The sequence below is a fragment of the Scardinius erythrophthalmus genome (assembly GCF_964197995.2).
Source record: "Scardinius erythrophthalmus genome assembly, chromosome: 4".
In the NCBI taxonomy this organism is placed as follows: Eukaryota; Metazoa; Chordata; class Actinopteri; order Cypriniformes; family Leuciscidae; genus Scardinius; species Scardinius erythrophthalmus.
Genome location: NC_138224.1, coordinates 3,424,146 through 3,441,792, shown reverse-complemented (window position 1 = coordinate 3,441,792; position 17,647 = coordinate 3,424,146). Strand labels below are relative to the sequence as shown.

Genomic DNA, 17,647 nt, shown 5'->3' with positions numbered 1-17,647 from the left:
CTTAACTATATATTCACATAGAAAACAGCTTTTTTAAATTTGAATAATATTTCACAACATTACATTTTTTTTGTATTTTTAAATCATACAGTAGAAAACAGTTCTTTTAAATTGCAATATTATTTCACTGTTTTAACTGTGTTTTTGAACAAATAAATGCAGGCTTCTTTCAAAAACATTACAAATCTTAACCGGACCCAAACGCTTCCATCACCCGTAGATCCTCAATGCAAAAACACAAACACAGACCATCACAACTTCAATAAACTGACATGTCTCACTTAATTGACATCACTAAACCAGGAAGGAGACCAAAGGAAGCATTAGACGGTAATGTAACAGATCTAAAGATGCCTTTTCTAACATCTAAATCAATCAATCAATCAATTAGTTGAGGATGTTCTCTGCATTGCTCTCTTAACCAAGTTATCGCAACTTTGTTCTGGGTCATGCAACTCTGCGTCACGGCTAGTCATGCTATACTGTGTGTTCTTTGACAGGGACTCGAGCACTCACATTTCTGAAAGATTTATGGTTACTTTGGGCTACGGGGGATCGTGCAAACCATACTGGGATTTGAAAGGCAGGCATCTAATGCCGAGTGAAGAAAGAGTAAATTAGCATGAAAGAAAGAGAGGGAATGTGAGAAAGCGTGCCTGAAGCAAAGCTCTCCGCTGATGAGACGCTCATAATAGAAACACTGCTAAAAGGTGACAATCACCTGTCCACTAGCGGTTTACAAACAAGAATATCAGCATAAATGACTGAACAAATGAATGCATGTGAGAGAATACACCTCAACCAAAGGTCCTATCATGAACGATGCATGCATGTATCTGTCAATGACTTAAAGTTCTCATTAATTTACAGTTGCACTGTCAATACAGTGGCACGTCCCTCATCTCCTTGGAGCGCAACTTAGATCACATTACTCGTGGGCGCAGTAATCTGACCGCCAGCCAACAGCAACACGTGCTCGCGATGGCCTCTGAGCTAATTTTCAGCTTTTACAACAGTCCAGAGATTTCCTCACTCGAGAGCACATGGGTCCCTTCCTGCGCTTATGGATTTGCCAAGCATGCGCAGAGCGCCCGTCATGCACTGACACAGTGTCTGTAGTTTACGCTCCATAGCTCTTTCACAGCAGTGAACTGAACCCCTTTATACATTGACAGTAACATATTAAAGCAGAAAATTCGACTTTATTGTTTCCTCGCTTTTTGACCTGTGAAATTTTCCATTATCTTTTCAGTCATCTGTGATTACTGGACATTAATTTTTACAAATGTTATTAAAAAGGTGTTAAAGATTTTGTAAGCATATTGCGTAGTTGTGCTTGGAGTCATTTGTTTTAATTGTGATAACGCAATGAAACATGCCAAATTTTGCGGACAAAGGTTTTTTTTCGTCCCTCATATTTACTATTTTCAGCCCATTAACTTGTAGGGTTATTAAAAAACAAATATCCCCTCTGGCCACTACAAAGTATGTACTACTGTATATTATATATATATATATATATATATATATATATATATATATATACATATATATATATATATATATATATATATATATATATATATATATATATATATATATATATATATACACACATATATATATATATATATATATATATATATATATATATATATATATATACACACATATATATATATATATATACATACACACACATATATCTCAGGGTTATTATCATTAACATAAACACAGGTTGTCTTGTGAACAGATGTGGCATATGACACAGTGCTGCCCACAAGGCTATTGCTCCTACTTAACAGCTTATTTTAATCAGTTCTTTTGTCATCAAATTTCTCACAGATTTCTGGTCGTTCTAAATCAGATACAGAAAGAGTAGCACAGTAAAGATTACATTTATATGAATGCATTAGTGAGAGAGCGATTGTGTGTGAATCAGAGTCCTGCAATGGGCGGGTGCCCGCATAAAAGTGTCTAAAACGGGTGGATTGTGACATTCCTAAAATTCACGGGCGGGGATGCGGGCGGGTAGCGGATGAAAAATATGTGCAATATTTGTATGTCTAAATTACCATTACACATACGCAGGCCATCCTTAAAAATATTTGTGTGCCGTAACCCGACCGACCCTGGCAATTTAGGACCGACCCAATTTTTTCCCTTTTTAGTCCAACCGACTTGCCGGTTGCTAAACTTGCGTTAAGACCGACCGACCGATTTTTATTTATTTTTTACTCTTCAAACAACTAATACAAATGCAATAAAATTATATTAATTATATTTTAGTAAGTATTGTGTATATAAATTGCCCATATATAGGCCTACATACAAACGTAGGTTACGCTCATTCTTTTAAATAAAAACCCGTGGCGCCATCTATGATTATAAGGGCTGTAGGTTATATGCGAAATGAAACTGAAATCGCAACACTCAGGGCCACAAACCTATAATTAAAACTTTCACAGAGATCTCAAACAGGCATTTAAAACACCAAATATTAAGAATTGGCATATCAAGCAAAATAATATTCGATGAATGATCGAAAATCGTATCTCTCCCCCCACATGCTCACCGGCAACGCTCCGACATTAAATTTCTCTGTACTGTAGGGCAGGCTAATAGGCCTATGTGTTATAGCCCAGTCATTAAAAAACGATTTAGTTTCATATTCATGTTTAAATAAAATAGTATATTTTTTTTAAATTTCATGTTGATTATATGAAAAGTGAAAAGCATGAATAAGATAAGATGATCCCGAATATCGGGAGACAAATTGAGTGGGCAGACATGATTTTGACCACTTCATTAAGTTTGTTTTAGTAGAAAGCCTTTCTTTAAAGTGAATTTCGTTTTGTATTAATTGTATCTCAATTTTAATCAATGTTTCAACAATTTCCTGGATTTAATAAATAAGAGGTAAATATAGCAGGCAATATAATCAGGACACGGAGGCGCCCCTTACATGTTACATGAACGCGTCACCAACGCTCAATAGATTTTAACCTTATGTGTGATTTATCACGGGTCGGATAACGGGCCAAATATTAATGGGTCTGGGCGGGTGCGGATTTAATTTTGATATCACGGGTGACGGGTCAGATCTGATGCTGAACTTTGTGGGTACGGGCGGGGGCAGGTCTCCAAAAATGGACCCGTGCAGGACTCTAAGCATCTAATAGTGCAGCTGTGAGTTTTAGTAAAGAAATATAGGCTACACTCTCAGAAAAAAAGGTACAAAAGCTGTCAATGGGACAGTACCCTTCAAAATGGTTCTAATGTGTACCATTTAGGTACTAATATGTACACTTTTGGTACCAACATGTACCTTTTGAAAAAGTCCCGCTACAGTGACAGCTTTTTTTCTGAGAGTGTAGAACATTTCAGCTTCTAAGTTATTATAGATCAATCACAGAACAGTGTTGACAATACATTTCCGTGCAACTGAATGTTTCAGTGTGCGCACGATCTGCGTGTGATGTGCGAGATATGTGTGTGCGCGTTACAATGCAAGCACACATTAGTTTAGAACGGCGATTAACTTACGTGTACAATAAGCTTTTTAAAATGTGCATTCTCCCGATCAATTTGTCTTGTTGAATTATGCTTGAAGTCTCTCAGAGTATGCATTTATCTGTCATTTTTACTGTTTGATTTCAAAGATTTATTTTCTGTTGCGCCCTCTATAGGCCATAACCAGTGACTAGTCGAAGTCAAGCTTAAAGCGTCATGGCAGAGCATTAAAGTCCACTAATTGACTAGTCTGTGGAACCCTTATTAGGAATACTTTTAGCTATGTTGCTATGTGTCTTGAGTCAGCAACTGAGTAAGCTAACACTCTCGCTGCATCCGAATATGCCTACTTCCATACTATATAGTATGTGAAAAACAGTAGTTCCCGATCAGCAGTAGACCGATCAGTGTATGATGACAAAGTATCGTGAGAACGATTAGAGAGCAGACGGCTCTGTTTGCTTTCGCATCGCTCTTTGTACTTTGACGTCTAACACCGATAGGTCTGCGCATTGCCACTTCAAGTTGAACATACCTTTTACTATCCCATGAGGCCATGGGAGAGTATTTGTGAATGGCAGTAAAGCGACGCAACTGATGCCGTAGGTCACATGACAACATGTCGAACGTAGTATATTTATACGACACACATTCAATACTATACAGAACATACTTTTTTAATGGTCACAAATTAAGTTTCAAACCAAATGTAGTACCTACTATACAGTATGCGATTTTGGAGACAGCGTGTCTAGAGCGCCACGCTAATAATAAACCCATCCAACATATCTGCACATTTTTGACATGACTTGCCACAAAAATTTGAGGCTGTCTACACTGGACACAAAGTAAACAATATAAACAATAAAGTTCATTTGTCTTTCTGAACAGGTGCACGATAGTGCTGTATGGTATTAAAGACTCTATGACTCATCCCAATGCCCCATTCACTTTGACGAATCACCTGTTTTATATTTGAAGGTCTAAATGCAGTGATTTTTGGCTTGCACTTCTGGAACTGAAGCAGTCTTTTCCCATGCACCGTGTCTATCATGGTCTCACACCGGCTAACACCCTCTGACTCCGCCTGCTATAGTAGCCACGCCCCAAACCCTCGCTATAGGTTGAGCTGGAAAGTGAATGACAGATCTAAGCAGACCACTCTCAAAGTTCAGATGGTGTCTGGGAAGCTCAATGTTTACACTTTTGTGGGAGATGAACCCTTATGGCATACTAATAGATGTCAATGAACCGTAAACTGGGATCAGAGAACGCATTTGTTCTTTCTGTGTGCCCACATGTCCTTCAGTTTTTTACTGGATGTGACAAAATTTTTGATTCTTGTGTTATTTGGAGAAAAACTTGTAGAGCATTGAAAACTCTAATCGGCTTTACTATAAGGGTCTCTATGGGTGCAATTACAATACCTTTATTCATCAGATTACTCTGCGTTCCTGAAGCATGCAGATCATTTCTGAGATCAGACCTCAGGCTAAAGCAAAGAATTTGGAAATCAGAAAAGGCCTCCGTAAAGGTTTATTGGAGGATTATGATCAGCACACATCTAAAATGTAATTTACCCTACTCTGCGTGATCTCTTTTCTTAGAAACGGCCCTTTCATTGTGTTCATCCTGAAATAATCTGATTTTAAGCAGCTTTTACACTATTGTCTCATGCTAATTTAATCCCAAGCAAAAACAAGCCCTTAATTCAGATCGTATCCGCGTGTGCCAAATCTTAATGTTTAAAAAAAACATTTTATGTCACTAATTAAGAGCTGAGCCTTTAGAAAGCTCTCATGGCTAGTCTGGGAACTCAACAAAAGCTCTTTCTGGACACAGAAACAGTCCCTAGTCATTCACACTTTCAAACCCAGAGGGTCGGCGGTTTGATACACAAAACAAGTCAGCTGATAACATCTTCTGCTATTGCTGTTATGCTCTTTTAAAGGCATTTAACCCCTTAATGGCCTAAGGGTGACGATAGTCAGAATGTGATTGTGTGTGTGAGATCTTGGATTTCTGCCATGTAGGACTCTCTCTTATTGAATCTCTTCGCTATCGTTTGATGTTAAAGCTATGCCAAACAGTGTTTACATTTACAGTACATTTAATCATTTAGAAGACGCTTTAATTCAAAGCAACTTACAAATGTAGTGCAGTAGAATCAATTAAACTAACAACTGGACAACAATATGCAAGTGCTGTGACCCTTCCAAGTTTAGTCTAACGCAGTACACGTAAAAAAAAAAAAAAAAAAAAATTATATATATATATATATGCGCACTTTCTCAGTTTATGGCCAGCATATTGTTTAATGACCTTATGAAATTAAGATAATGTCTGTACTATATATATATATATATAGAAAGTGTTAGTATTAATGGTTAAGGGAATTTCTCTCTCATTCCACTCAAAACAAAGCAGATATGTCACTCAAATTGTGCTCCTGCTCATGGGTGTAGACAATGATAAAAAGAGAATGTCCTTCCACCTGCTATCAAACAGTAAAATATGGTTTAGAGGTGAATTTTAAAGTCCCCCTTTTAAGCTATTGTAAAGGTTCCAAATTTAGTTTTTGAGTCTCCTACAATTGGTTTACATGCATCCAAGGTCAAAATACACTTTAATTTTCTAAAAATATACATTGCAGCATCACCTCATTTCTCACAGCGTCTGAAACCCTTCGATAAAGGTCAAATGACCCAGTCTGTTGTGATTGGTCTACTCTGCTCTGATTGGTCAGATGGCCCAGTCTGTTTGATTGGTCCACTCTACTCTGATTGGTCAGATGATCAAGGCTGTTGTGATTGGTCCACTCTACTCTGATTGGTCAGATGGCCCAGTCTGTTGTGATTGGTCTACTCTGCTCTGATTGGTCAGATGGCCCAGTCTGTTGTGATTGGTCCACTCTGCTCTGATTGGTCAGATGGCCCAGTCTGTTGTGTTTGGTCTACTCTGCTCTGATTGGTCAGATGGCCCAGTCTGTTGTGATTGATCTATAGCTTACAGTGTGATATCCTCATTACATTACCATATCTGAATTTCAGCTCTAGATCTTCCTCAATACTTGATACACAGTTATACGAACAGTAACAATGGCGTCGATTGTACCATATCAATCTCATCCTTTGGAACTTTCACATCGCAGTGACGACAACACAAACCAAAATCTTCCAGTCTCGGCTGCAGTATTTAAGGGTAGATGTTGTTTGTGGGCAGCCAATAAAAACCCTAGACTGGCATTATGCAAATTTGTTATAAACTTACGTAGGTTTGAGCAAGAAGTAAAGGGGGTCGCACACCGGACGAGAAGCGCAGCACCGCATCTAGGACAACTCGAGGTATCGCACACCGGACGTGCACTTTCTCAGTTTATGGCCAGCATATTGTTTAAGGACCTTATGAAATTAAGATAATGTCTGTACTATGTTGTACTACTGTACAATTAAATACAATCGTTGCTAAGTCTGCAGTCTGAACACTTTACCTCAGAGCGTCCGTTAACTGAATGAATTGAGAATCTCACCTGAAAATCTGATAACATCAGCAATTTTCATTCAAGCAGTTGATTTCTGTAAATGAATGTAAAACTAAATGTATATTGCAGCACAGAGTGAAGTCAGTATATACATTAACGATGATTTGAGACAAATATAATGTCAATTTAATATAAAACTATGTAAATAGCGCGGCAGGATTTTAAACAAGGTCCTGAGCCGTTGCTGGGCGCCGCGGACAGAGTCAACATAATATAGTGTTTGGAGCCCATTTTATGTCTGTAATGTAAACCGGATATTTAATGAGAAAAAAAAATGTATGTCAGCTGAAGCTGTTTCAGAAGTGGAGCCAATTTTTTTTTTTTGGAGTACTGTGCATAGCGTAGTATTCACAATAAGACTAATAATGTGTATTATTAAAGTAAATTAGGCTGATTTTGAATTAATGTATAATGAAATTAAATAAGCAATTCACCTGTTTGCCACAACTATAAAAACTGCTTGTGTGTGATTAGCACTGTATGTTTTCAAATTTAGCTTGAGTAAACCTTTACATTATAACCTTACAATACTTCTAAAAGGTGCACATGACTGTGTCTTATACTGAGAGTTCATATAGCTGAATGGACCTTCTGTGGCCGCATTAGTGTTCATGACAAAGGAACTGCTGAGCATGACTATCTCGTTGTTTACATCGTTAGCTATAATCATCTCATCAGGAGTGCTGGCTCAAATCCCTCTCTGTTCTCAGACCTTAGCTCTTCAGAAGAAGATTTCACCACAAACTGAAGCTAAATCTTGTTTGGACCCAAAGACGTCACAGCGCTTCAGGCCCTCAAAGCCTGTTACGCGTAAAGCGACTGACCTGCAAGCTCACAAACATACCAGCGCTTCTCCTTCAGGAATCAACACTCCGCTTTTATTTGTGACAAATGAGTCCACCAGAAAATAAAGCTCATCTATGTGTTAAAGTAAAGAGATTTACCTTGAGGCTTGAGCAACAGGGCTTTGGGCCGTTCTCCGGTGACCGTCTCTCCTTGTTCGGCAGGTCCATCCTCCACAAGAAGATCTTGTTTTCTTTAGGTGACGTTTCTCTATTGCAGTTTCTTGGCATTTATGCATGCAGCCCTGCAAGAGACACAGTTTGCATATGTGTGTGATCCATTTCTCCTGACGTAAGGTGCTTTCAAGCAAGAATAGGCTGTTCTCTTTACAGGTTTAAATAGAATTTGAGAAAACGGTACAACTTTGGCACGGTGCGTTAAACAAAAGTTCTGAATTCAGTCATCTCAATGCAATTCTCTTTCACTTCTTATAGACTGATTGAAGTGACAACTCTAAGAATAGCAGCGGAAAGATCAGCTCCCTGGAGAAACGTGCCACTATCAGTGGAAAGCAGGTTTCAAATGCATGTTTGAATTGTGGAAATCTGGGGGAACAACAAAGTTAAAATGATTCCAATATTGTTGAATTCAGAATAACTGATGACCCGTACAAAGAAACCTAGTACTCAAACTCGGTGTGCAAACTTTGCTATCATGTAAACAAATGCATGCCCTGTGCTCCCAATGTCTAAACCCACACACGATTGTACCTTATATATCACTTTGGGACATTTTAATCTAAATTACCACTTTGAGATAAAAGAGAAATACTGAAATGAATGAGTTTGTGCAATGCATGCTCTATAGTTTCTGTAGGCTTTCTGCCAGTCGACAGAACTGTCATCTCACAACTACTTCTTTGTTCTTCCTTCTTATTCTACAAAATGAATAAAACCTGTGCCCTAACAGCACTAACTCTTAAATACTGACATGGAGATTGAAAGATCCAAAAGATTTATTGGTTATAAAGCGAGTAAGTGACTGTGCAGCCGAATCACACAAACACTGAGGTTCTTTCGACAAAGTTATGACAAAACTCTCAACTACAGCAATAACTAAAGTGGCAACTTATGTTATTGATTCTTGATTTAAAAAAAAAAAGCCAACCAAGATCCAGCTTTTGCACAAGAGAGTCCTTTATACCTTGCATATATAAGCAATCTATAAGACTTTCCAAAGTCTCTTGAACCTTATAGGCTGGTAATTTAGCTATTCAAGCTCTGATTGTATATTCTGATTGAACTTGAAGAGTCATTGAGCGTTGCCAGTGCAGTAAATGAAAAAACAGCAACTCAACTAAAAATTACAGAGGCGGCTTTATTTTAATTTATAAATTTATAATTTATAATTCATTGGACATATAAAGCATGCAGGAAGCTTTACTTAAAAATATTGCAGCTTTCTTGACAAGTTGACTTATTTACTTTAGTAATTTAACAGATTCTTCCTCTGCTTTTCTGAGTCACTACACATCATATAAAGGGAGGAACAGTTCCTCTGAGGTTAGGTGTCTTGAGCAAGGACACAATGGTTCATGAATCAGCTCTTTGTATAGAGACAGACAGATAATTGGTTTGACTGATAATAATTATACATATACATACATACATACATACATACATACATACATACATATATATATATATATATATATACATATATATATACATATAGATATATATATATATATATATATATATATATACATATATATATATGCATCCAACAACATCATTATGCCACAGAAAAAAAGTTCATTCATATACATGTATTTAAGCATTTAAGGCTAAATGTGTGACCATTTATACACAAAACTACTTTGCATAAATATATAAATAAATAAATAAATAAATATATATATATATATATATATATATATATTTAACATTTAAATATTGATACATTAAATATTTAGATTTTGTAAAGTTCAATGATTTTGTAAAGTTCAATGATTTTGAAGTAGGCCTACAATGAGTATTTAGTTATTAGTATGTCAAAAAGCAGAAATTAAAAAACAACAACTCTGCATTTAATCATTAAAATAATACTGATTTTGAAATCAAAGCCTTTCAGTCATCAGCTCAAATATTTAACCAATGCACAACTTTCTCTAGAATGAATGCATTGCATTTATCTCGAAACTGCGAGCTCACATTTACATCAGACGCATGAAGGTAAACAGTCTGGAGAATGGTTGTGGATGAGTGGATGAGTGGTCATGACAACCAGTGCGCAACTGCGTCTAATTAACCAGCAGCAGCTGATATGAATCCACGCCGAACCCACGAGTGACCACAGGAGAGAGAAACATCTCACAGACAGTCCGAGACTGTTGAATGTATAAAATCCATTGCATAGCTTAATAAAACCTGAGTGTTTGCTATAAAACGCATTAGTCTCCTGAAACCAGACGAGCATGCATAATTAAAAGGATGCTAAAATGATGGTTGTTGATATAATTAATATGTCAGTGGTGCGGTAGTTATGATGCACATTAAGTCTGAATCGTTCCAACTAATCCTGCAACCAGCACAAACACACGGCAGTCCACATGCAGACCTACTTTTAACGAGCAGATGTTTGTTTTCTCCTCTTCTAACACGCGCGCCACCAGACGCATTTTAAACCATGTCATGTCTTGTGCGCAACGCATATCCATAATTCGTAAGCAAGAGATGAATTAGGTCAAAATCTCTTATGCCTGCGTGTGTCTTATAAGAGCAGTTGCGATTACTCACCAAACCAAACAGTTTATATATCCGATCCGCGTCCCGGTCTCGTCTTCTCTTGGTCGTTATACAATCTATGGATATGTAAGTGTCCCCGCTGGTCCAGTGTGAGTGTGTATGGAGCAGATCATATGTGTCAGGTGGTTTTCACATGGAAAGAAACTTCCCACGGGCAGCCGGTCGGAGACGAGGAAAGGCACTTGGTCCTAGAGGGGTTTCCCATACACTTCCACTCACATCAGATTCTTTCGCTTTCAGCTCGACATGTCCAAAGAGTTGAACCTTTTTGACGTCGAGTCCATATGTTTTTCACAAGCCTTTCCTGAGGTGAGAGTTTCTTCAGCTTGACGCGGCTGGATGGATTGAGCTGAAGCACGTGATGAGCGCGCGGAGTCTCTGGATGATCAGATCATATGCGTAAAGCGCGCGCGGATCGTTTCATCACTGTTTTAATAAAACGGTTACACTTGATCATAACTTACCTTTTATTTATTTTTTACAAACATATGATTCCAGTTAGATCAAGTATCAATCCGTACACATCTAATGATCTGTTTAGCCTTAGATCACTTGATACTGTGAATGAAAGTAGCCAATTTCCTATAGAGAATCATTTGATCATGATTTACATTAGTCATGCTGAAAATGCTTAACCCTTTGGTTGTGGCTCTCTTTTAATAGCTCAAAAACATACCATTAAAGTACAAGGTGATCCTTAAAGATATGTGCTATTTTTTTGGAATTGTATTACTTTGTGATAGGCTAAATCAGACTGTCTGTAAAATGCGTAAGAGTAACATTAGAAACGTAATTTATCAAAACTTGAAGTGCAATTGTGTAAGGATGCCTGTAGTTGCATTTTTTTCCCCTAAATAATAAATTAAAATCTCATCTATGTGACCTGTCACCAATTCTAACGTGTCGCAAACAGACACTTTCAATCTTGTTGCTAAGGTCAGTCTTTAAAATGAACACAATCTAACAATTTATGGAGATAAGCTACTTGCCTTGCTCGAGTATCCATGCACCTTTCAGGAAAACTGTGCCTGCAAATCAAAAGTGACATCAACGTGACGTTACGCGAAAGACAGACAGACAGACGGATTCTGTCAATGCCGAAACAAAATGTTAAACTATCTGTGCAAAGTCAGTCATTGCTCAAGAACACTCGACCTGCATTTATCTGTTCCTGTGTCCGTCCTCCTGTATCCAGATCAATTATACAGAGGCCTGACTTCCAAAGATAAACATTTCTGAAAGGAATGGGTGGCCTTTCCTGAGGTACACACACATATACAGATCATATTTATCCACAGTCGGAAAGATTTTGTTAGAGCCACATAATATTTACAGCTATACTTCTCAGTAATAGTCATTTCATCATCATTTTAATGGGATGTTATTTATTCAGTCTTACAGCCAATATGGAGTCCTCATATAACATGTTTCCAGGAAAGGGTGGATAAAGGAGAGACAATGCACATTCCCTTGTTTCCATGGAGATGACCAAGCCATAATATGACAGTTGTTATAACCTTCTGACTGTGGATTATACACATCCTACTCTTGCTGATACGTGGCTTGTCCATGTAGACTTGAAAGGCACCCGAAGGATAAAGCCATTAATGGACTGCTCTCAAATCTGAAATGAATGACGCAAACCATTATGGTATTAAATGCACTGCCCTTCAATGCAAATGCACTTCATCATATATATACATAATTGATATCACTATGAAATGCATTGCATGTTTAAACTTTGTCAGTCAGAAATGGGGATTTTTATAAATGATAGATAAGCATGCATTCAGCCTCTATAGCATAATATAAATAATATGCTAAAAATGCAGTGCTTCCAATCAGCAGATACATATCTAATCTGAGGGATTATGCGGTTAATATAGGCTATCATATAAAAAAATAGAAATGATGATCAGCACAGGAAAAAAATGTAGAACATCAAGCAAACAGTTTGAGGAATATTTGATATTATGGGTAAAACACATGTGAAAAAATCTTTATCTTAACAAGGTGGTACTTTTATGGACATTTGCTCATTTCTCCTTCAGTAATTTCAGAGAATGACTCATACGATGCGGTTTGATATAACGTAGGTGTCAGGAGTATAACTGGGCTAAAATTAGACAAATCCGTGTCAGCACCAGATCCTGGATTCTCTTTACACAGACATGACACAAACTGTTGGTTGGCTCTGAATGATTTTCGGTATTAGTAATCTGTTTGTGGTTCGTACTTGCTCCGAAAAAAAAAAAAAAAAAAGTATGGCAGAATTCTTGGCCTGGTATTTCTAATAGGATTTTACTAATCCATTCTCGCCCGTTGCAGTGGCCTGTCGAACAAACGGCTACTTCAGCTCTGTATTCTTGACATGGTCCTTTAAAACTGGGTTAACCCATTTACAGTATCATTGCTATATTACAAAACAAGTACAGGATAATCTATGACGTTAGAATAATAATTACAGCTGAGAATAGGAATAATGTGCTAATTGTCTTGACTCAGTTTAATTCTTGCATCAGAGGAAACTCAATGGGTTCCTTTGAGGAAGAAACACACGACATGCACACTGGCAGGGCATCTGTATTTGTGCAATCTCAACTAAAAAGGCTCCACGAAGTCAAGAAACAACTGCTTTAGCTGCAACTATGACTGTCTTGACTTCACGCACAACACAACAGGCCCTCGAGTCCTTGAATGATTGATTATATGCAAACTACAGAGATAAAGCGTACCACCGTTCGCATTTGAGGGCCACGGGTGACGTCATTTCCAGATATAAAGAAGGTATTTTCGTGCACAAAAGATAAATCTCGGCCATGCACATGAAGTCAGGCCGTCCAACGATTATTTGAATGTCCTTGGTTGCGCCTCCTTCTTCTGCGAATTGGAATAATTAAGCAGAAGAAGAATCTGTGATTAACGAGTCTTTCCTGGAAGTTGAGACGAAGACCTCCACCCGTGTCACCTGCTGTATGTGCACGGGAGAAGCTTTTATGCATCACTTATGCTCCTAATGATCTTGATGAAGAGGGAGTTGTGTGCCAGACACATGACTCATTATTTGTAATCAGCACAAGCCCTTCTCACTCCCCCAGACGAGAGATCGGAAGACTTACATTTTCTGTCGAAGCGAATGTGTCCGCTTGTGTAAGAGCTGCGGTCAAACAGAGTCGTGATATGCGATCTTATTATGCTCTTGTGAAATGGATGCGTAATCAAAGTATCGCAGAACGAGATCCTCTGCTGAACAAAAAAAAGCTTGCCGTATTAAACCAAGGTTTTGGTTTTTTTGAATGCAAGTCAATGGTAGCCCTGTGCACTTGAATGAGAGTTAACAGAAATGATCCCAAAAACCCAATTCACCCTGCCAACTGATTTGCGTATACTATTATTAATAATTACACAAGTTAGCAATACTAACAGCAATACTAAGCCATGTCTGGTTTACATGGCATAAGTAAAAAAAAAAAAAAAAAAAAAAAAAGGTTTGTTTAAATGTAGAGCATTGGCTGTCTATTCAAATTGCTATTTTGACCTGAAATCATCCAGACTAAATTCGGCATGAATTGATATACAAAAACATGACAGAGGAAAATGTGGATGATATAAATTTTTATAGAATATTTATGCATGATCTAACTTGGGTCTATTTTTTTCAAAATTACTAGTCATGACTTTACATAAAATGTCTATACTACACTGAAAATAGTGCATATGGCTTGTCATTAGTTTAAATAACTTTTTATACTTGATCTGACTCAATAAATTCACTTTTCTGGCTTGTCATTGGTCTAATGTAATTGAGTTTAGTTGTCTTGAAGTAAAACAATTTTTTTGGGGTGTAATTTAAACTAATTGCTTTAAATCAAATTACAATTTTACGTCCACGTCCAAACCACGTAACTACTGACGTCATCGAGCTTGGGTCGAGAATTTTCTGTTCGGCCGCCATCTTGTTTAGTGTAACCTAAATTATATTTAAAAGAACAAGTGCAGAAAAAGGTGATTAAAACTAGTTTTTTTTAACATTAATAAAAATAATAGAAATAACTATGAAATTGTGACCACACCCAATATAATGAGCAAATACTTTAGACAAGTATGCATTTTTAATCAAAATTACTAAAACAAAAGGTTTATGTCCACTATCCATATCAGTCTTAAAAATAAAAGTTAACCCGTTAATAAAAGAACCCGTATGATCGTGGGTGATATGAAGAACGTACAGTATAAGGTTTCACAGACGAGGCTTAAGTCTAGTCCCAGACTATAATGCATGTTTGAGATGTTTTAACTGAAAGCAACTTGCACTGATATATCTTAAAATACGTCTCAAGATGAAAAGCAGTAATGTTTTTTTCCCCGAGGCACGTTTAGAAAATGTCCTAATTGAACTAAGGCCTAATCCTGGCTTAATCTAAGCCCTGTCTATGAAACCAGGTCCAAGTTTTTTTGTTTTTTTTTTATCTTTACAGAACCATTCAGAAAAAAAAAAAAAAAAAACACTGACAAACCTTTACTTTTAAAATATACATGTTAACGTGACATTCATTGCAAACTGTTAGAGGGTTCTCGAGCGTCTCTCTGATCTTTCAGGACGAGTGCTCATAGGGAGAATAGCAACGCTGCTGAATTTGTGCGTTTAATTTGTAAATCTCCCTGACTATGGAGTAATGGAGGCCTAAGGCTTTAAACAATCCTTTCTGAAACCTGTTCCAGTCTCATGGGCTTTAATACAACCACCTGACTGCAGACATTTTCTTCCTCTACAATCTTGATCACTGACACCATTAGTCTATACACTGTGCTTGGTTCGCTAAATACTTTCAGATCATGGCAAAATTTCAGATTGTGCATCTTGTACTAATGTCAATTAAACTGGCTGTTATGGAGTAACTCCTTCAATGCATGTCTGTCAAAAACAGTCAAGTTTACAGAAATGCTTAAGAAAGCTCTATATTTCCTTACCTCGCCTTTCCTTCTGATTCAATAGTTCTTAAAGTCTTACCTCCACTACACTGATGAATCGCATTACAGCAATCTTTTGTTCAGGACAGCATTTTGTTGTAATGCCTTTGAACAATTGGCTAGGAAATACTGTAGTACTATGACTTTAATATAATGTGATGTTGGAATATTGTGTTTGATGCACTATTTTGCATTTTTGAACAGAATAAAAGAACTTCTGATGCTTTGCACTGCCATATTAAGGATGAATAGTTATAGTTAAGAGTTGGTTCTTAACCAATGCACATTAACCCCTATATATATGATTGATAGTAACAATGACACTTGAGCAAACACCACTAATAAATGAAGCTGAACCTATAGGATTCCCACTGTTTTCATGTCAGTCAGTGATGAACATTGTCCCAGCTACATGCTGCAACAGAAGGATTGACTCCTTTATTGATCTGGATTCTGATGTGGATTAAGCAGGTGCTCCAATTAGTGAAAGTGCTTAAGACTTCTCACACTGGTCAGAGAGGACGTGGCGGACGCTCTTGACCAGCACACATCCAGATCGGTTCCCACTGCAATTAACCTTACAGACACTCAGTTTAGGGTCAGCGGATGAAAACAGCTTAATTGGATCAGGAGAAATGAAAGGAATGACACACAAGTAAAACCTTTGGCATGGCGACTGGCCTCACGTCATGTGAGCGAGACGGTTTATTATTTCGCATCCGGTTATTTTGGAGTTTAACACACGATCAGCACAGGCAGAAATATGTGTATAAAATAACATTTGGGATTTTGGAAAGTTTAAAACAAAGAAATGTTGTGCCGTAAAATGAAGAATAAATATAGCAAAGATAATATGAATGGTCAGATTTTCCACGAGTATGTGTCGACATTAAAGAGAGAATGACCTGGCTGGCTGCAGCCTGCATAATGGGGAGGGGCTACAGGGTAGCTCTGCCCCATACTTATTCTGATTGGCTCGTTGTCTTTCACAGGTATGTATAATAGGAAAGGTGTTCAGAGTTGTCTTTACAGTAATGTACAGACAATACAATATTAGCCTACATCCTGCAATGGCAAGATAAATGAATTGAGATGTTAATTCGTGGAACTTAACAAGTTAAAGTAGAGAAACGCCAATAAAATATTACTCCAGTAAAAATGAGGTTTCTAATGCGACAAGTAAGATAGACCTAAATTAGGTTAAAGCTCAGTCTTTGTCAATTCTTTGTTATGAATTATTATTAGATGCACACTTATGAGATCTGAGAATTTGATACTACTCAGATCTTGGCTCATTTAAGCGGAACAAGACCAAATCAAGTGTTTATTGTTCACTTGATTCGCTTGTTAAATGGATAGAAAATTCTGTCATCATTTACTCACCCTCGAGTTGTTCAAAACCTGTATGAGTTTCTTCATTTTTTTGAACACAAAATAAGATATTTTAAAGAATGCTGGTAACCAGACCAATTTTTTTTTTTTTTAATATATGGCCACTGTCAACTGTCTGGATCATTTGGCACACAGACATGGTCAGGGGCCTCATTTATAAAACTTTGCGTATGATTTGCGTCATAAGTGGCGTACGGATGAAACATAGGACGTGCGTACGCACAGAAATATTCGGATTTATAAAACCGTGCGCACGCACATCCTACGCAGTTTTCCCTTAATAAATCACAATCAATTCTAAATGTAGCGCAGCTTTTGCGGCTTCATGTGACGCCCATAGTTGCCCATAAATAGTCCGTGAAACGCCCACAAGTTAATATTCATCGATTGCGAAATCATGGCAAACACAGAGGAAAACCAAGAAACGTAACTTCACTCACGTCATTACGCATTGTGATGGCATCATGGCATTTAATTACCATCCATTTGGTTGCATCTGACAAACTGCAGATGTGTTATGAGGATGAATTGCATAACATGCCAATATTATTGCAGCACATATTTCACTTTTCTTTTAGCAAATATGTGTTAATTTGCATTTCTGTTCTAATCTTCGTTTGATTTTGTTTGTTTTACACTG

General features: G+C 37.3%; 1 protein-coding gene across 2 annotated transcripts in view; it reads right to left on the bottom strand.

Moving 5' to 3' along the window:
• Positions 1-17,647, bottom strand: part of slco1c1 (solute carrier organic anion transporter family, member 1C1) — a 36,729-nt gene that overhangs the window by 18,302 nt on the left and 780 nt on the right. The window contains exons 1-2 of one of the 2 annotated variants that reach the window (XM_081364310.1): positions 10,636-11,050; positions 7,999-8,141 (exon numbers count right to left, since the gene is read on the bottom strand). In XM_081364310.1, the coding sequence (XP_081220436.1) occupies positions 7,999-8,127 (129 nt within the window). In that variant the 5' untranslated portion in view covers positions 8,128-8,141; positions 10,636-11,050. Of the gene's footprint in view, positions 1-7,998; positions 8,142-10,635; positions 11,051-17,647 lie in introns of those variants that run through there. The other variant, XM_081364311.1, reaches the window with a different exon arrangement.